At 49.3% G+C, this 21068-nt stretch overlaps 1 protein-coding gene across 1 annotated transcript; it reads right to left on the reverse strand.

Annotated features, from left to right (window-relative positions):
* Window positions 1-4794: 4794 nt before the first annotated feature.
* On the reverse strand, window positions 4795-19887 carry RBM38 (RNA binding motif protein 38). The gene is made up of 4 exons (XM_061375423.1): window positions 19515-19887; window positions 18889-19012; window positions 18240-18294; window positions 4795-6224 (listed from the first exon to the last, which is right to left on the reverse strand). Exons 1-4 carry the CDS (start codon window positions 19680-19682, stop codon window positions 5924-5926), a joined length of 648 nt encoding a protein of 215 aa, XP_061231407.1. The 5' UTR covers window positions 19683-19887; the 3' UTR covers window positions 4795-5923.
* Between the last annotated feature and the right edge of the window lie 1181 nt (window positions 19888-21068).

A 21068-nucleotide genomic window follows, 5' to 3' on the forward strand; every position in this document is an offset into this window, starting at 1 on the left:
TCTGCTGACCCCCCTGGTGTTTATCTAGAAGTAGGGATTAAATGGGAGCCACTCAAGTGTGCTTCGTCTGATTTTAAAAGATCTTTTGAGTGTTAAACATGGAATAAAGTGCTTAGTGTTATTTCCAAAGCAAGACCTGTTCCTGGATGATTTACCAAAGGCCACTGTCTTCAGCTTTATGTGGGTAAATGCTTTTAAAAGTTGGCTTCTGGGGTGTGGAGGCTCATTGATTCAATAGGACTTAATGATCAGGCTGCGCGAGCAGCTTCCTAAAGTGGGAGCTAAGCTCCTCTCAGTCCTTTAGATTATTTCACCTTATGTTTCTTTATCTCATTTCTGCTTAAAGATAGGTATGGTGGGTCTGAAAGATGCTGCAAAACATAAGGGCCCAGTAACACTAAGGATTTATGAAATAAAATATCAGTTGAAACAAGCATTCAAATGCAGTTTTGAATAACTGCTTGTCTCTCCACTGCTGCACTGCCTTAGTTTGGTTGTTGGGAAAAAATACTTAGTGGATATGCATATGTATTTTTATATATAAACTATATATGTGTGCTTAAGCATATCTGTATATAATTATATATTCAAATTATATATGAGTTAAATATATCTACAAATAAGTTACATGTACAGGTATTTAGGGATCTCTAGAGAAAGGTGTGTACATCCTGTGCTCATGGGCAGCACTGCTCTGAGATCCTCCGTGGGCAGACACCCATGCCATGGGTTTAGCACTGAGACTGGGCACAGCCTGTACCCACTGCAGCCTGGTACACCAGGGATGTGCTGTGCCTTTATTGCCCAGTTTCACCCTAGAACAGTGCAGCACTTTCAGAACAACACTCTCTGACTTCTCCATCTCTGCCCTTCCCATCAACAACCTCTCCATCACCACCATCAGCCTCCCAAGCATGGGCACAGAGCTAATAAATCTGAGCCTTTAATTGCCCTCCCACACAGTGTGGCCTTATCTGAGCCATCATCCCTCTCGCTGCGCCTCATCACACCTTTGTGTTTCTAGGTTTGTGCTGCTGGAGTCAGCAAGAGGATAAACCCACAGCTATTTGGCTTGGGTTTAGCTACAAATCCCCCCCAGTAACACGTTCCTGGTTGCGTGGTCTTATACAATGAGAACCACCAGGGCGAAGTGGCTCTGACTGGGAAGGATTTATCAATCCTCTGCTTTTTTCTATCATCTCATGCAAGATCCCACTTTTTTGGTTATTTATATAGCTAAAACTATGCAAAAAATTTGTGTGTGTGCGTGAAACAAAACCATAAATCCCATTGCTAAAGACATCAATATGGGCCAATGGGGCTGCTAGTCAAAGATGCTGGTGCTGGACCACTGATGCTGGAGAAGCTCCGATCACCACTCACAGCTGGTTGCTATTCAGGTCACAAGCAGACCTGTCTCTGCTACCCAAAGGAGATGGATTTATTGCCCTCTTTCCCCCTATAAGCTCAGGCAGTTTCCTGCAGCCCTCTGGCAGAGCGAGGCCAGCACAGCACGGGCGCAGTGGTATCAGCACCCGCAGGTCTATCAGGCTGAGCAGAAGCTTTTCCAGGAACTATCTAGTGCAACACATGACCGTGCGCCCGGGAGAAGGGCGATACGTGACAGGCATTCACCGGCCTCCTGGCTGGTCAGTTGACTTTGTTATTGAAGCTATTTTAGTGATGGGTTTTAATCCCAGGCTTAAGTTTTTCTTTTTTCCCTTTTTTTCTCTCTCTCTGGACAAGGGAATCTCTGCACTGGCAGGATTTGGAGAGGCACAAAGGAGGGAAAAACAAGTTCCAGCCAGAAAAGAAGAAAAAACCCAAAGGTTGTTGTTAGCATTTGCTATAAGCGAGGGGGTATAAACATTTTGCTGTGAACTTTATTTTAAAGGGCAAGTGCCAACAGCAGCCCAGTCACCATGCAAATAAATCCTGCGCTCAGCCTTTCAACCAGAAAGTTCTGGCGCTGAGGCTCATTACCCGCAGGAGCTGGGGTGCCACTGCAGAGCCGTGTTGGGAGACTATGGGCTTCCCCACATGTCTCCCCTAGATACCAGGGGGCAGTGTGGGCAGAGCACTGCAGAGACATGGGCTTGGTGCCCCACTGCCCATTATCACAAGTGGCAGCAAAACCCTCCCTCAGCTGTGCCTTTGTGCCAAGGGGACACCCTGGGGCAAGGCAGTGCCTGGAAAGGGCAGGAATATCACCCAAGACATCGCCTATCTACAGTGGGCAGGGGAGGAGGAGGATCTGGCACCAGACATGAAGCTCTGCAGGCAGCACAGGGTACGGGGCTGTCTCTCAGCTCTGTGGGTGGGAAGGGAGGTGATGCCAGATGGTGGCTGGGCTTGTCTGGACCCCAGCACTGGTTATTTATGGGGATGCCGCCCCGTGGCAGCAAAGGGGCTGCACGTGCTCCAGCCCATGCGAAAACTCACCCTGACAGCCCTGGTGTGATGGTTTCCTATGAAAAATACTTGAATTTGTCATGCAAATGACTGGCATGTGGGCACAGCTGCTGGGAGGAGGCCTGGCCTGGGTCAGCTGCCAGCATGGCCATGGGGATGTGCCCAGGACAAGGTCTGGTCCCCCATGGCTGCTACCACCCTTGGAACCTGCGCCAAGCAGATGGTGCTGCCGGGGCTGCCCTGCCAAATCAATCCAGCTCTCACCATTCCTCCCTGCATCCCTGTGGCTGCACATTGCCACACCAGAGCTCTTACACTGGCATTGTGACTCCCCAGCTCACGCCCACCCACGGCTCCCATTGCCCAGAGCAGAGCTGAGCTGCCTGAGGCAAGCTTGCTCCATGCCAGAACAACATAAAGCACACGGTGCAGGTGTAAAAGGATACTCTTACAGCTGCGCTGCCAAGAAATGCAGTGAAAAAAGAAAGAAAACAACATAAAACACTTTTAAGTAATTGCAAATTGATTTAAGCACTTGTCCTGTGCTACCCTGACCAGGAACCACTGCTTCTCAGCCACACTCATGCACTGCATTTAAATCTTGCCCTCTAACACAGCAACCCATCAGGCTCTTCCCACTTTCCCAGCCTAGCACCAGGCCAAGGAAGCACTTGGGCTCCTCCTTTTCAGGGGGCCACCAGCTTCTCCTGCCATCACAACCCCACTTCCACCTGGGAAGCTGGATGGCGGATGTCATTGTGCTGCCTGGCCACAGTTTCACAGTTGGGTTTGCAAACAGGAAGGCGGCAGGTTGAGCTGTTGTTTTGATGTGGTTGTGTCTTGAAATGAGCCCAGAGCAAAACTGAGTGGGATCTGGGAATGGCATTCGGCAGTGGCAGGCTGGGCATTGCTGCCTGCGCCCTCGCTTCCCGGCTGGTTTGGCCGCCCTTCAGGAAATCAGAGTCAGCTAAATGGAAAATCATCGCTCTTCTCATTTCAAAATGCACTGGACATATGGCTTTTGTCAACAGCAAATTAATTTTTAGAAGCCTTGGTCTTCCTGTTAACCAGGCCCTTGGTGAAAACAAAAGCCAGCGTTCAGCACTGTTCACCCAGGCAGAAGCACTGCCTGAGGATGGGCATCCTAACACCATGGAGCCAGCTGCTCCCAGCACTCATATCCACCTCCCAAGTCTTCCCCTCTCTCTTCCCTCTCAGAAAGACTCATGACAGGGAGAAAGAAGAATTGCTGAATGATCTCCGATGGTGCAGTACTTCAAAGGGCCAGGCTGTGCTCCCTGCCAGCACCGTGCTGGATGAGACACTCAGCTCTTACTCCTTTGGCAGCTCCACGGCCGTATCCAGAAAGTAATTACTTAAAAAGGAAATAAATGTTACCCACAGGGCTATAAGCAAAACCCCGGGCAGGATGAACAGAGCCCCACCAGGATCTGCATGCAGACACAGTATGAGGAAGGGAGGAATGAGCCGTTTCCATTCATCGAAGTGGAGTACTCTGGGGCCTACTGATGACATTAGACCTGCCCACTGTGCACCTTTAAGTTCACAGGGCAGCTGATCAGACACAGCGCTGAACTGCATTTGCTTTCACTCTACAGCACCCTGATCCCCAGGATGACTTCAGGCATCGTCACTTGCAACAGCAATAAATGCTGGTGCCAAAGATGCAGGCACTTCCTGGCACCAGTTCTGCTGTAACCTTTAGGGAGATGAACTAGAAAACGGGCATGAGCAAATAAGATAATTTTATTTATTTTTAAAAGTGACAGTTTGTAATTGTCAAAATTTGAAAACCAAATTTCCAGATCAAGCTGCCTGGGGATAGGCAGATGCAGCCACCTCACCAATGCAAAGGAGCTGGCCCAGGCACTACTGGGCCCTTGAAGAGGACCAGGCTCTGGCAGACCTCTATTCAATTCTGGAAAAAAAACCCTTAATCTAAGCAAATAAGAAGGAAAGTGATTCCCTGAGGATTCTGGGATGAGACCAGATCCCAGCTGTCCTTGTTTCCACTGGAGCTGCATCAGGAGGGAGGCACTTTACAGCCTCTGCTCTACACAAGCCATGTATGAGCAAGTGCCCCAGTGCTGGGTACGAGCACTGGTGACCACACTGCTCCGGTGCAATGCTCCAGGAGCTCAAAAACCCCCCTGGTGACTTGGGATGTGCAGAACAAGTAACAGCACATGGGACGTGCTGCAAGGGATGGGGGCACCCATAGAATGCCGGGTCAGGATGCACCACAGGACACATGCTCCCACGTGCCCTGGCATGCTCATGGGTGAAAGCCCAGCAGAGGCAATGGGAAAGCACTCCCTAATGGATTCCAGCCAAGCAAACATGGTACCATACAGTATTGGATAATTTTAAAAGTTAAAATAGTTTATTGCTGTTCTTTGTAGAAATGCACTTAACTTACATCATCCGTTCTCTTCCTTTTTTTTGGCTGTTGCACTGGAGGCATAAAAAGGTTACGTTCACCCATTTGTTCAATGACCTAACACCTTTTGCTTCACTCATGATATCCTCCTAAGTTTCGCTGGCCAACAGCCCCAGATCTCTTTTACATAAATACTGTAAATGTCTCCATAGGTTGCAGCATTGTAACAAAATATCTACCAAAGTAGACAAAATGTTCGGTATTCTTGGTTGGTTTTTTGCATTTAAAAATATACCTAAATTTGAGATAATCTTAACAGAGTAACAATTACAATAAGAAAATAGTACAGTGCGTTGACTAAAGGAATATTCTGCTCTCCTTCAAGCCAATATTCCCTTTTGCATGTTGAAGTGATTCAGCAATTACTTAAGAACTTTTACCTACATACAATAATTTAGTAAAATGAGAATTAAACAAGGCAGATACTACTCTTCTTCTGTCTGCAATTCACAGCTCATGCGAATAAAATCGCAATAAATATTAAAAAATAGTTTTTCTTTTTTTTTCTTTTTCTTCTTTTCTGTAAGGCATCTCTGAGTATTACAAAGTTTTTGTACAACCAAAAAATAAGATTGCTTTTTTCCATGTTCTCCAAGTACCTCTGTACCTCAACAGTAAATAGGAGGATTGCAGGTTTGGTGAGGAAGGGCAGGCTGATGGGATAGGGGTGGAAAGAAGACCATGGATGATGGAAGCAGACCAGCAGACCACGATGTGTGCAAGAATCTGTAGTTCTCCTGTGGAACATTTCAGTCACTTTCAGAACATCTTCCAGACAGTATCTGTCCGGATTGGGATGGAAAAAGAAAATAAAAACAAAAAACCTAACCAGAAGTCCGTTTTTGTAAGCACAGTCAGACTGCAAGGGTTTGGGTTTGCCCTTAACACTATAAATAGCTTAGATATTGATATGCACCTACAGAAAGGGACAGGGTGATTTTTTTTCTTCCTTTTTCTGTTTTGATTCTTTTACTGGGTTTTTCTGTTGTTGCTTTTGTTGTCCCAGTCGTATCCTTCCATTGTAAGAGATTGTCCTAGGCAGCAGGGCCCTTACTGCATGCGGTCAGGCTGCAGCTGCTGGGGCTGGTACTGCACGAAGGCGGTGGCGGGTGCCGCAGGGTTGCTGGCGGTGATGGGGGGCTGGACCGTGCCTGTGTATCCGTATCCCACAAACCCGGCAGCGGGAGAGGCAGCGTAGGGATACTGATCGTAGGCAGCTGTGGTGTACTGGGAATAGGCTTGGCTGGCGGTGGTGTAGTCAATGTAGGGAGAAGTGATGGACTGCACGGGGGTAGGGATCACCACGCTGGGCTGGATGATAGCTTGGGGGTAAACATAGTGAGGCGTGAGTCTGTGGAGGCAACAGGAGAGAGTTAGTGAGGGGCTGGGCTCCCTTCAACCTGCATGTTCTCCTCTTTACTCCCCCAAATTCATGTGCATCAGCCACAAACACACTGCTGCCCCCTGAGTGAGGGATGCTGCTCAGGGTGCAGAGAATGAAAAGCAGAACACTCCCAGACCCAAGGGTGGAAGTAGCGCAAGGTGAAGCACGGACTGCAAGAATGGACAACATCCTGGGCTCCATGTCTTGTTCCTCCCACTAAACAGGCTGCCAGTCCCTAAAATAACCTCCCTGGATGGCTGTGACACAGCCGCTGCCTGACTGGATCACCAAATCTCCCTGGTCCCTGCCTATCCTTGCCTGCACTGGCAGCATCACTGCCTCCTACAGCCTCCAGGTCCACGCTCCCCACCACTACCCAAACCCTGGTGGAGGCTCCAGAGGACACAGAGCCCATGGGGCACTTCCTGGCACCAGGAACACTCCTCCACTCATCCCACCTGGTGCGTCCCATCAGGGATGAACACTGTCCCTGCATCATAGCCATGGGCCTTCCAGCTTGCCAGCTGTTATCAGTGCTACACATTTAAGCCTGTTTCCATAACACTGAATGTTTAGGGCAATGCTACAGGGTGTTTGTTGTAAAACATTAAGAGATTAATGCTGGTTTTCTTCCCTTCAATAACACTCCCCAGTAGCGATTGTGCCAGCAGTCCCCAGTGCACCAGTGATGCTAGTGTGCCCATGAGCTTATACACCCAGGCTCTGTCGAAAGCCAGCCCCTGCCATTTCCTCTGCCTTTCAATGGAGGTCCTAAAGTGTTGCTTTTCACCAGCCAGTTTGCCCCTGCCCTGAGTTAGCTGTGCTGCTAAGAGGAATTTAACACCACTAGTCAATTAAAGTCCATAGATCTTGGAGATCATTAATGCAGGACTGCCCATTAATTTGATTGATTAAAACCGCTAAAGAGGAGGAAAGGGGAAAAAAAAAACCAAATCCCAAACCCCCAAAAAGAAGCAAAATGAAAGAGCTGTATTTTCCAAAGGACCTCCAACAAGTCAGGCCTCAAACAAGATAAAAAAACATATTAACCAGAAGGTTTAGGTCCATCCACACAAATTGCCATGGGCCACATGAAAACAGGCAACTGCACATCAATGCAGAGTGCAAATGGTATCTGCCTGCACAGCCCTCAGCAGCACAGAGCTCCAGTGTGGGCAGGCTTGACAGGGCTGAGGCTTGTTTAAGAAACAGGGGTGAGCAGATCAGTCCCAGCAAATGGCACATGGCCATTGACAGATCAGAGCCACGTGCACCAAGAAGTGCATTCTGTGGAAAGGGTCCCTTTGGTGGCTGCTTGCTAAACCACATCAGGCAACAGCATGAACCAGAGCCCATCCTCTGGAGGGCTCGTTCAGCCCACCTCCAAACCCAGCTCGTTTTGGCAAACAGAATACCCCAGGGTAACTGCAGAGCGCTCGTGCAGATTCAGACTCTCTGGGGGTTTGTGTGTGGATGTGTGTGACAGCACATTTTCAAACATGACCACTGCTAAAAGCCTCCCACAAGCTCTTCTGTATGTGCCCACACTGCTCTTTAGAGCCAAGCTCAACTGCTATGCAGAGGATATCTCGCCCACTCGTCCATCTCGCGGGTTGGAAGCTCTAGGACTCTGGTGCTTATGGGGACTCACAGCATGGGACTGGTCACTTCTGCTGGCTGGGTCACTGGCCACCCTCATTCCACCCAAGTGTCCATCCTAGCTCTCAGCTACCACATACAATATACTGGGGTTCACACGGGGCTGGTCCCTCCAGTCCAGCAGAATGAGGCTATTCTCATTTGCTTTGCTACCAGCACCAGATGGTTCAACCTGCTCTTCAGGCACAAGAAAGGCTTCTCACAAATAATTGTTCATCTGAACCAAGTTTTCTCTCCATTTCCCACTCACATACACACTTCGGTTTTTCTTGAGGCAATCTGCATGATGAGAGAATTATTATTCTCTTCCCCGCACACAACAACACCGCCTCTGAAGTCAGGGTCCTTAGATATAACAAGACCAGCTCCAGAGGAGCAGCACCAAGGAGGATGGATGGTGGGAAGCAGCACCTCAGCCTTCAGCTGATTAAGTGCAGGACCATCTCCAGAGGCCAGAGCCGTCCCTGGCACAGTACAGAGAGAGGAAGCTTCAGTCCATAAACACACCATATCCAATATCACCCTGTGACTAACAAGAATGAGATGAGGCAGCAGAGTCACTGGATCACTTTTGGTTTAGCTCTCATATAAGCTGAGGCTGCTACAACTGAATCGGAGCTAGAGCTTATGCACCAGTTCAGACCAAAGGCACCCAATGTCACCCACATCAGGCAGCAGCAGCAGATGCCTCTGCTGAGGAGCTGGGCTTAGTGCCATGCTTGGTCACTTGGGGTTTGTTTCCTTTCATTTAGTTTGAAAGAACACAGAGGTGCTGTGCTGCTGCCTTGGCAGGCCAGGGGCTGGGAAAAGGCTCTGCAGAGGCATTCCCTGGCATCAGCCCATGGAGCAATACGAGTGGACCCCATGCATGGCTCTTGCTCTACCCCCTTGTAAATCAGCAGCTCAGACAACAGCCTTCATCCCAGATTGGTGATGGGATGCTTTGGCTGCCTGTTGCTTCTCCCTGTATGTAGTGTCCCGCTGCTGGGTTCCTGCTACTCCAGGGATTGATAAAATTAAAACCACCCCACAAATGCAACAAAGCCACATCACAATCCTGATGCTCAGGATGCACCACATGAGCAGGAGCAGAGGAGGGGCCTGCACTTCTGCTTTCAGCCTGCACCTGCAAAGTGACCAGCAGGATGGTCCAAGAGCCTCTAAGCAATCCAGCCTGAGCATCATCCTGTTTGAACAGCAATGCAGGCCACCCCCCTATGTCCCCTGCTGCCACCCAACTGCTCTTTAGAGCCAGCCCACCCCATGCAGGGGACACAGGGTGAGTACATGCCCCCAGCTCATCCCTGAGAGACTCCACACTCCAGCTTTGCTTTCATGTATACAGCTCCTCCATTGCAGCTCCTGTGGTGTATGCAAGAGGAAGTCCGTGATATCCTGCACTACTATTTCTTTTTCAGCACAGAAAAATTCCAGCTCTTCAATGCTGCTTTGAATAAAAAGCACCATTAGCTAGGAATACAGTAAGTACTCCTCTACTGTATCCAGAAATACATCCCAGCCTAATGCATACACACGTACGTATCACACACCATGGTTTACTGCACTAGAAAAATCACACTCAGTAACTACAGAATGCACTTCTATGGAGAAGGGAAGGTTTTTTGGCCTGTGGGTTGTCAATAATTTAGCCAGAAGTTTCAATCAAGATATTATGCAGTTGAGACTTCTGAATTAGGCAGACAGATGGCAACTCATAGATCTAAATGCACAATCCAAGGTAAGGTCACTTTGATGACTTGCAGCTACAGACAAAACAAAACAGTGCAGCACAATGAAGTTCCCTGCAGGCTATGTTTAACATCCAGACCTTAAATATATTCCCCCCACCATAATTTCTGAAGATGATTTTTGGAGGTTTTTTGGAGTTCTTCTAGAAAGCAGCAAACTCCAATCCAAATTTCTAGAGAATGAGTCACATCTGTGTGTTTTAAGATGCCTTTCCCCTCCTCCCTCCCTGCAGTTTTCCTCCATCCCCCACAGCGGACCCTGCCAGCCAGAGGAGAACTTCATCTAGAACATGCACAGTGTGAATGTAAAACGTCAACCAAGCCACCAACCATTGCCACCACACATCAGAGTCACTCCACGAGCAGCAGATGTATGAGATGTGATTAATCACAGGCAAAGGCCACCAAATGCAATCAGAGCGGTCAAACCTAGGTCTAGAGCCAGCAGTGGCCGCAGCAGGGACTTGGGATGGCTGTCGCAGTGCAGGAGGGCAGATGGGACCACCACACTAGCCCACGTTCCTCACTGTGAGGCACAACAGCAGCCAAAATTGAAAGACACAGAACAAAAGAGGTGGTTACAGAGCCCCTGGCAGAAGAGACATGGGATTGGCTTCTGCTCTTGCTGTGCAAAACACAAAGGACAGAGCAAAGCAGCAAGTTTCTGGTGCAGCCCTAAAACCTGTTCTCCCCATCACACTGCACTGGTGGGGCTGCCAGGGGTGAGCTGCAGGGCAGGGGAGGCTGGTGGGCAGCCAGGAAGAAGGGAACAGTCAGATGGCCATGTGTCCCACACCTCTTCCCAACGTCAAGGAAGAAAAATGAGCTAACCAGACCCTCTCCCTCAACATCAGATATATCTGGTAGAGCTCATCTCGGAGGCACTTCATATATTTGATCATTTCCTGTCAGATTTACAGCTAAAATGAGTTTTAGCTGCATTTTCTCAGCTCTCCCCCATCCTGCAGGGCTTCCTATGCATGAGCAGTGCTCGCAAGCTGGACAGGCCTGGGAGAGAAGCAAAGAGGAGTTCCTGACCCCCTTGATCTCTACCAGCCATGTTGGGAGCTGGTGTCATTGCCCCTGTAGATGTAGGAGACAACTGCAACCCTCTGCCAAGAGACACAGCATCACACAAGCACTTGGGAAGCAAGGAGGAGCACAGAGCTCTTGGCAGTCTTGCAGAGATCAGGACACAAATGCCACTGCCACGACCAGCCTTTTATTCCTTAAAGGATAAAGGAACAGAGCCCTTTGTGTCTGCCAGCGAAGGCACAAATTCTGGCATTTGACCCCAGGAATTTGGCCTCCATTTCCACTAGAGTTGACCCATTAGCTGCTACAGGGACACCCACACTGCCACAATATGTGGTGCTGTGCTCCAGTTGGTAGGTGGTACTGCACAATGAGCTGAGCACAGCCAGAGCTGACCATGACAGCAACCTGACAGCTACGTCTGGTCAAATAACACTTCCCACCACAGCCTGGAGGAGAGATCTGAAGATGCATTTTGGAGTGGGTTCCAAGAGCACCAGACAGAAGCAGCTCTAGGAAGCACATCCCAGCAGTACTGGAGAGCAGCAGCAGACCAGGGACTCTACATCTCAGAGTTGGTGATGCACACACATATCCTGATGTGATTCTCACCCCAAGACGTCATTCCTGAAGGACACTCCCAAGTCAGGAAGCGCACACTTCATGGAGCCACTTTAAGTAAACCGTGTGTGCAGTGGCAATATGCACCGTAAGGGCCCTGGCCACGATGACAGGCTGTAGGAACATGAGGAATTCAGGACCTGTTCTCATATCCAGACATGATGAGGAGGGGCTACAGGCTGGAGCATGAGCAGGGCCATCCCTGCCTGCCAACAACAAGGAGATCATAGAGTTTATCCACCAACGTTTTGGTGCAGATCAGGACATTCATTGTACCCCAACCACTCCACTGTCCATCATCATTCACTGACATGGACTGGGCTTCAACTACCGATATGACAAACTTCCCAATCCTAAAGTGTTCTACTAAAGCTGATTTAAACATGCATTGCAACGTCAATGACTTCTGCCTCACCAGCCAGCTCAAACTAAGACAAGAATGAACCCTGCAGCTCTATTGTACAGTGTCTATCCTCCCTACTACAATATGATGCAAACACAGAATAGCAAATGAACACCATCTCTGCTCATCTTGTAACTAATTTGCCTGTCTGTCTGCTGCTCATGCTCCTGTGGCCCTCTGAGGAGATTTACACAGCAGCCTATGCAAAGAGGTACACAGCTGAGCTTCCTGCTTCCCTGTTGGGACCAGACATCACCACACTGGTGGCAATTGCCAAGGAACAACCTGCCACAACAGACTGTCCCAGGCTGAAATCAGAAGATGACAAAGTGAGTATGGTGCAGGATTCAGTGATAACTGGTTGCTGAGCCAATCAAAACCATTGCTGAAGCAGCATTAATGCCAACTGGAGGGTACAGGAGCAATCCATTATTTCAATTTATTTTCATTTTGGCAGGAGAGAGAAAACTTAAGGAACTGGAGGAACTGCAGCAGTGAGAACCTATCATAGCCCAGCAACATCCTCATTTTACAGTGTTGGTGCATCCTGACTTCACAACGCAACAAACTAATGGCCCATAGCAAAGGAAGGTGGATCCCACAAAAACCAAGTAAAAAGAAATGCAATCAACACCTTCCCCATAGCCAGTGCAGGGGTGTGGGGGAAAATAAAGCACCAACAAAACAAATTAAAAGTGTTTTAAAAAGAGGTTGCCAGCTACAGATGAGAGTACATCTTCTCACTAAGATCCAATCCTTTTTCTTAGCATAACCCAGAGTCCCAGATCAACATGCTGAGCTCTACCACGAGTTAACCAGGTTCAATAACTTACAGCTTTATCCTCTCCATCTGCTTTCCCCACACCCAAAGGAAAAAGGAAACAAAAAAAGTTAATCCCAAACAAAGCATGTTGGGCCAGACCAAGAATAGTTTTGGAGAAGCAGGCTGAAAAACACTCAGGTAGCAGGAGATAACATCTGCCCGAAACAAGAGCCATCTGGCACCAAGGAAAAAGCCACATGGAAGTTAATCCGCAACTAGTCAGCTATCCAGAGGAGGAAAAACCCCTCCCCTTTCAAGTTATCAGCACAGCCAAACCAGAAATTAACTGACAGGAGAAACGGAAAATGCTTACACACCAGTACACTACAGGAGCCAGAGCCCTTCATCTGCAGTGTGAGAAACGCAGGACGATGCTGGATTCACCCTGTCCATGCAAGAGGAAAACCCAGGAAGCCCCAGGAATTCTGCCTTAAACTAAACTTTCCAATTTTCTTCTATAATTTGGAGAAAACCAAAGGCTGCAGAAACATCTCTTGAAGTCTTCTCAACTACCTGACAACTTGTGGCATCATCTATATTAAATGGGCTACTTTCAACTGTTTTTTAACTGGTTTACTTTACATATGATCCCTTTCAGTGACTTTTAATTGAAACCATCCACACATTTGATGTATGACAAATTCTCCTTGGATAAACAAAGTATTTTGAAGTTGAATTATGTAGCTATAGAATAAGTGATGACATATCTATTTGTGATAGAAGAAAGCCTACATTGATGAAACAAGTGAATTCCCGGCCAACAAAGAAATTCCCTTTTAAGAGGTTCCGTGACATCTTCCACCAGCTGTGCCTTTGTTGTTCTAGAGCATCTACAACGTCTCTCTCCACACCTTCCTGCAAGCTGGAATGCTAGGGCGGCTGCAAGCCTGCCCCTGGCATGGCTATCCCAGCCTCTGCTGCTTTGGCAGGAGCAGAGCCAGCAGCAGCTCAGCTATGACACAGGAGCACTGAAATGCTCAAAGCTGGCAACAGGGAAGTTGCAGGGGACAGCATGATCCTGTTTACCGGATTAAGAGACCAAGAAATAGGAGACTCAGTTTTAACTCCAAGGTCCACGACTTTCCATCTTTTGTGATCATAGAGTATATTTAGCTCTGGTATGTAGCTTGCTCCCATCCGTGGGGAACAAGTTCTTCATATAAGTCATATTTAGAAGTGACCCAGCGTCCTTGCTACCAAATTATCAGCACAACAACTGTCTAGCTGCCTCACTGGTGTCCTCAGCTCACAGGCAGGCCAGCCAGAGCCACATTTATCATTCAAACTACTGGGCATGTATTTAATACTGCAGAGTTAGGGACTGGTATGCCCGCAGCTGTGCAAAGGAAAGATGAGATCAAGTACAAGCTGGACCACTCTAAGAATTCAGACACATGCACCAATCTGCCACACTGGGACTATGTGGCACCAGCCAGACCAGAGCAGGAGAATTTTGCATCTGACACTCCCCAGCTCCTTTGGTCTCTGCTGCTATGGAGGTTGCTCTTGTACTGGCAAGGATGAAGAGCAAATCCACCGAGGGCAATGGAATCACGCAGAGAAGACAGCACAACTCACATGCTGTATAAACAAAGCTAGAGCCAGCTCAGCCTGGCTCTCCATCACAGGCAGGCTTGTGCCCTGACTGCACTGGAACGGCACATGGCACCCTTTACCCAGAGCCTGTCCCCTGCAAAAGGTCTACTACTGCCTTGAGCTTGATGCACGTTACACAGCCAAGTGTAAGGTCAGTATATCAGACCATGCTCCCCTTTCTTATTGTTCTATGGACCTATACTACATGCAGGACACGAGCAAACTGTGCCCCTAACCATAACACATTATATACCAAGCCCTTGGGTCTGATACCAGTGTTTGCCAACTTGAGGCAGATATTCAGGAAGATTTCCAAAGCACCTGATCTGCTTATAAATACACGTCTACTCTAAACAAACAAATAAAAGAGCTCTTTCTGGCTGACAACTTTTGGTCTGAAGAGCAGTACCCATGCCCAAGAACCAGCAGCTGAAGCCATTTGGGAAATGGATTTGGATGTTTCTCAGGAAATCCCCCCCCCCCCAAAAAAAAAAAGCTTTCATGTTACAGGCACACGACAAACAACAGGTGCTGGGAGCACATCCATCCCATGGGAGTTGCCTGGGGTCCAGGGCAGGCCAACTTTGAGCAAGTGGGAGCAGGGAATGCCAGCTGACAGGGGCTGAGCAGAGCAAGGCCAGTGTGTGCCCTTTTATAAGCATAACCACAGAAAAGATGAAAGTTTGTTTTATTTTTAACCCAATAGTGAAGGTTTAGGGATACACAGCTGCGGGGGGGGCCGGGCAGACACAAAGGGACTTTCTTCCCTTCCGAAATGCAGCAGCATCAATGAATGAAATTTCATAGATTTAACTCTTCCCAATGCTGCCCGACCCCAGAATCAGGGGGCTTCCAAAACAAGCAGATATGCAAGGATGGGCAGTGGGATCTCTGCAGCAGCAATGGAAAGAGCTGGATCCTGCTACATGAGACAGCTGTATGTTTCCAAGAGCTCAGTCGCTGGTTGATCTCCTACACAGATAGCTCCTCTGCTGAGGCACAGCCACAGGAATGCATCTGCCATACGCTGCTCATGTCCACAGCAGCGAGTACAGCAAGTACAGAGGAGAACGAGGGAATCCCTGCTCCCTGCACAGACTCAAACCTGTCTCCAGCACCAGATTCCCAGGGGAGAGGACCAAGACGGAGGCACAAAACCACCATGTACTCCTCCTGTTCAAGCAGCCTGCACAGTTGCTCCTAGCAGCTGCCAAGAACTTTCAATATGTTTCTCAAGATTTCATAAAAGGGACACTGCTGCAGTAATAAAGTAATGGTGTTTGGGGAGAGAGGGTCTCCCCCTTCTCTGGTCCCATAAACACAGCTCTGTGCTGGCCAGGAGCTGCAGGGGCACACCGGCATTGCAGCCTCCAAGTACAGCACACACTGTAAGCTCCAGGCTAATGCTGCTTCCCTAAACTCAGAAGCCAGATCTCCAACTCACCCTGACACAGACACATCCTTTGCCTTGCCTTACTATAAAGATCTCTGGTTACTACAATCTAGAGAGTACTTTTCAAAGGAGGATTTACTACCGACTCCATGCTGTCTGCTGGGTGAGTGCCTCCCCTGCCAGGACAGCAGGAGGAAGGAGAGAGGCTCTTCACGGTTTCTCTTTCTGTTCCACATACCCCAGGCAGTATTTACAGCCTCATTTGGGTGCCTGGGGCTGGGGTGGGGGAAGCCTTCAGTTTATAAATAATCCTCACTGATGTTTAAGTAATTTTCAGTTTCCATTCATTTCAGGTTTCACCAAAACCAGCATTCTGTGGCTTGATAGCTGGAATACGACAATGGGCTCATTCATGTCTTCCTTGCCAAGTCCAGCTTGCACACCTAGCACCCATGTCCCACAACAATCATCTTTTGAAAACCACATGCCAACCCGATGGCACAAGCATTTTACAGAGACAGGAACTGCAGGAGGGAGAACCTGGCAACATCTCACACCATGGGCAAAGCCACTGAGAGCCACTGAGCTTGAGCTTGGTAAGGACCCACTCGACACAGCACAAACTGACAGCAGCAATTCAGTGAAGCTTCCAAAGACACAGTCAGAACCTGACAAACTCCTCACCTACCCTGAAATCCCACAGAGGACTGAGGAAATTGTGAGTTCAAGAGAATGCAAGAATGGAGGCTGGCAGGCTCTTAATTTTGTTGAGACAAAGAGGGAACCTGCAGCCAAGCTCTACTGCTTGACTGAGCACCTGATGCTTTGCTCAGAAGCCAGAGAGCAGACCCCATCACGGCTTTTTGCCCAACCCATGTTTCCAGTGATTGTGCTGCAGCAATGACTGCGTGCAATGAAATTCTCATCTACTGATGCTTGCAAATGATGATATATAATCCCCTGCCTCCAGCCCTCCAGTCTCCTGGTTCCTGTCTCTTGGCAACTGATAAATAATTTATAGTGCTCTCTGCTGTATGTGCTAACTGTAGCTCTGGTGGTTTAATCTTGAAACCAATGCCTAAGATCTGGAACACTGTTTAGCTCACAAGGAACATGCAGTCAGTTGACCAACACTCCTCTGTATGTGAAACTAAAACCAAACTCTTCAAAACCTCCGTTTTCCTGAGCTGCACCCACAGGAACAGCACCCACAGGAACAGCAGATTATCTGCACTGGGTGCAGGCGTGTGCCGGTGCTCCTGCCAACAGGAGGAGTTCAACGTGGTTCACCATTTTGCTCTTTTCTGTTCACATGCTTGGAAAAGCCTGAACAGGCTGGTTTTATCGTCCACTCTTGTGCACTCCTGTGCAATCTGGAACGCCTCTGGGATTCACGTCTCAAAGGCATCACTGTTGCTTACTTTGGGGGCTAAGGAAACTATTATAGCTCCCATGGAAGGAGAGGTATTAAAAAGCACCATCTTGCCTACATGGATTACTGTGCACACATGAGAAGAAAAAAAGGGACTCTTCATTTCATGACAGATGTTCTTTGGCTCTTTCCAACAGAGCTGTAACCGCACATGAACACTGGCATGTTTGAACCATACACAACACGCGCACACTGGGTGTGCACTATTGTGGCAACATAGCCTCTCACATCCATAAACTCATTGGAATGAGATTACCCAGGCAGTTGGCAACTGCAGCCATGAGGGCAGAGGAGAGAAAGTTTCTGTTTTGTTGCTAGCAGATTTTTTCTTTAGAAAAACCCCACCTACCCCAAAACCCATGGGCAGAGAGCAGGAAAGGGATGAAGTATTCCTGCTGACAAAGGCCAAAATCCCATCTATTTCTATGAGAGGCACACAAAACCCACAACAGAGCGGTGCTCAAAAGCTGTAAAAAATGCACCTACTTTCTAAATGCCCTTAGAAAATAATAATAAAACCCCCCTATCAATATTCACTTTCTGAAATGGTGTAAAAAAGGAACGGCATCAATCATTAAACAGTTAAATGAAGGCAGTATGACAGTCACTATTGTTCTCGTGAAGCACACTTGTCTTTTGCCGAGCAGCTGCCAGATCCTATTAGATGTATAAAAAGAGGACTTTTCTAACCGAGTAGGGATGGTATAAGCTATTGAAAACAGCAGACAAAAGCCCACTTTTGCAGACTATTCAAGCCTCGTATAACATCTGTCCAAAATCAATTTTTGACCTAATGTTACTTTCATTAAGTAACAGACTTTGTTTCTAATGCAATTTGTTTTCTAGGATAAAACTGTATCCTAAGCATTATTACGTGGGAAATGGCACAAAGGGAATAGAAGATCTTATTTGAGACACATAAGAACAGAATTTGCTTAATTGTTTTGACACCTTAAGTACTATAATAGAGAAACTATTTTCCATTTATTTGAATTCTTGAAGTTGGCAAAGCAGCAAGTAATGCACTGGGTTTATTATGACTAAGATTTACTGAGGATAAAGCAGAATCTTTGGGAATTACATTAAAGCTGACAAAGGCACAAAACCTCCGAAATTTTCACCAGAAATAAAGTACTCTCTGAGCATTAACAACAGCTGCTGAAACTGTCCACTCTTGATGCCTAAAAGGCTTTTCTCATGCATTTTAAAGCACGAGGAAGTTGATTCATGAATTTGATTTCAAACAGACTTTTAAGAACCATTTGCACTTACCCAAAGGGTCTCTGAATGAAGGCTGGATGTAGCTGCTGCACACCTATGGTAAAACCTAAAACATGTTCAGAAAAGAGAGAAATATTAATGAATGGCATCCACTAAACCACCTACATTCAGCTCTTAATGCACATGCATAATTCCACCTTGGACCACACATACATGCATTTTACCTGCTATTCATGTGAGGAAATTTAGAGCCCCATTTAGAAGCAAGTTAATTTTAATATGTGTATGCGATACACAGGAGCAGCAGATGGGAATTCAGATTAAAGATGGGTGTGAAAGTGCTCTTATTGAACAGACAATGGGGTATCGTGCCTCATTTTACACACTGGGTACTGCGGTCATTAAACCAAAGAGCAGAAGATGAACTGGATTTTACTGTTAATATGGATGTAGCAAAGGGGATAACAGGAAAATGGATTAGTTTTAATGCAGTTATATGAACTTGGATGCATAACACTAGTGTAGCAGGTATGAGTAAGATGATATGGAAGAGATAACTGGACTGGACAGTGTCCTCAGTCAACAATCAGAACTACGAATGATAAGCACACATTGCCAGATCAGATGAATCCAGCCTGAGTAACTAGTTCCTTATCTTACAAGTTATTCTAATAGAGATGGGATTTCCCGGGTGCCTCACCAGTTTGAATACTCCTTGGTTTTGCTCCCAAATAGGCCAGGTTCACATTCGCTTTCCTGCCATCAATGATGGGGTTTGGGTCTTTGCATGCTCTTTCAGCTGCAGCTCTGTCTGCCATAGTCACCTAGAGAGAAGCACAGCCTTGTTTGTAGCCCCAGCACTTTGTAAGCGCTCCAGCAACAAGCACTACGTGGAGTTTATTTATTGTTCTATTTTGAATCAGGAGCTAAACTCCGCTTGCTGCGGTCTCGCAAGACGGGAAGAGCTCCTGGTGACCTGATGGATAAGAGGGCTCCCCCCTCGCCAAGCTACCCCGTTGTGCTTACATCCGCCGGTCTCCCTCGCCTCCCCACCAGTGCTGTTCTAAGGGGTTGGCGGCGCCCAGGGCTGAGGGGAGCGGGCAGGCGATGCACAGCAAGGCTGAGCCGGGACCGGAGGTGCTGAAACACGCGGCGCGGGGCGCTCCGCTCCGGGGACCCCCACCCCAGCCGTTGTCCCGACACACGCACAGCCGCGACGGGACGGGCGGCAGCACCGAGCCGCTCACAGCGGGCACCGCTGCCAGCCCCTGCCCGGGGACGGGAGCGGAGCGCGGCGCGGACACCGAGGCACGGCGCGGCACTTACAAAGCCGTATCCCCGGGATTTGCCGGTCTGCCGGTCGGTGATCACCACCGCCTCCTCGATGTCCCCGAAGACCTCGAAGTACTTCCTGAGGGAGGAGTCGGTGGTGTGGTAGGGCAGCCCCCCGACGAAGATCTTGGTGAAGGTGGTGTCCTTCTGCACGGTGTGCATGGTGCCGGGCGCGGCCGGCCCCTGCCGGCATCCACCCCGCGCCGCCGGCCACGACAAGAAACCTCCCCTCGCGGCGGCCGAAGGGAGCGGAGTCGGAAGCTGGGTCCCGGGGGCCTACAGCCGGCTCATGGCCGCGCTTTGTGCCGGGAGCGCGGGCGGCCCCGCGCCCTCCTGCCAGTGCCGGTGAGTAGCGGCCGCCCGCCGCCGCCACCGCCCTTTGTAGGGCCGCTCCCGCCCCGCCCCGCCCCGCCGCCGCGCAGGGGCGCTCGGGGCGCGTAGTCCGGCTCCGAGCCCGGCGGGGCGCTGCGGACGTGGGGGCCGGGGGGGGCTGTGAGGGGCCCCGGGCGCTGCCCCTGGAGCAGCAGCGGAGCCACCGCGCACCGCGGCCTCCTCGCCCCCCGTGAGCATCGGGACCCCTGCGGGCATCGGGGCCGCCGCCGGGCCCCGCGGACCCCCGCGACAATGGGGGCAGCCCCTCGGGCTGAGCCTGCCCCAGACTACAAGTCCCGGCGGCTCCCGGGGAGCGGCTACAAACGCCGCGGGCATACGGGGACGTGGGGGGCGGCGAGGGTATTGGTGCGGCGGGAGCCCGCCAAAGAAACCCGCCTGGGATGAGGGTTCCTCACTGCCCCTTCCCGCTGCTGGGCTGCAGAATAATCTCAAGTGCAAACGTTTAATCCCTGGCGGGCTCGGACCCAGGACAAAGCCCTCAGGCAGTTTGCCAGCCCTTGTGGCACGGCCTGTGGCAAAAGCGCGTTAGCGAGCCAAGGCGGGAGGAAGGGTTGGTCTGGAACCAAGGCAATGAGGAGAAATCGCTGGTCACTGGTCCAAAAGTGTCTTTCCTCAGCAGGTTCCTAAGCCTCCTGCTTGTCCCCTGGACACACAACATCTGTCTGTGCAGCCTCCCTCTGCGGGGCAGGGATGTGTTATTCCCGTTTCCAATGCAATGGGATTCTCTTCTGCTGTCCCCCCCCTCTGCAATTTGTTCCCTCTTGAGGACAGGCAGCTCATACAAGGGAGGCTGTGAACTGCCACTGCCTTTGATCTGATCTGAGTTGCAGCTTTCAGCCCTGACCTGGGAAACCTGTGACTCACAGCTGGCAGTATTGTCCCTGTAGTGCAGCCCCACATCCAGTTCATGTACCTCAGTCTATAACTGCAAGAAGACAAAAGCTCAAAAGCTACTTGGTGCCTCAGAATCCACCATCGAAGAACATACTGATGGGATGGTGGAGTGTGCTTGCAATGCTTTAGTCCCTCCCCTCCAGCATGGGTTGGAGTCTGGGGTGTGGGAGGGGGTCCTGGAAATCACTTTTCATTCAGTTTCCATCTCCCAGATACTCATCAGCCAGACCCTCAAGAACTGCCCCTGTGCCTTAGCTTTAC

The sequence above is a fragment of the Neopsephotus bourkii genome, unplaced genomic scaffold (assembly GCF_033783945.1).
Source record: "Neopsephotus bourkii isolate Nb327-2 ecotype Australia unplaced genomic scaffold, CSIRO-AGI_Nbou_v1 NB_1663, whole genome shotgun sequence".
In the NCBI taxonomy this organism is placed as follows: Eukaryota; Metazoa; Chordata; class Aves; order Psittaciformes; family Psittacidae; genus Neopsephotus; species Neopsephotus bourkii.

Coding starts and splice junctions, on each gene's coding strand:
- RBM38 (XM_061375423.1), bottom strand. CDS start 19,682: ATGCACACCGTGCAGAAGGACACCACCTTCACCAAGATCTTCGTCGGG. Junction 18,295..18,888: donor ACCAAGGAGTATTCAAACTG/GTGAGGCACCCG, acceptor AACATGTTTTAG/GTTTTACCATAGGTGTGCAG. Junction 6,225..18,239: donor TTCATTCAGAGACCCTTTGG/GTAAGTGCAAAT, acceptor TTGCCTCCACAG/ACTCACGCCTCACTATGTTT.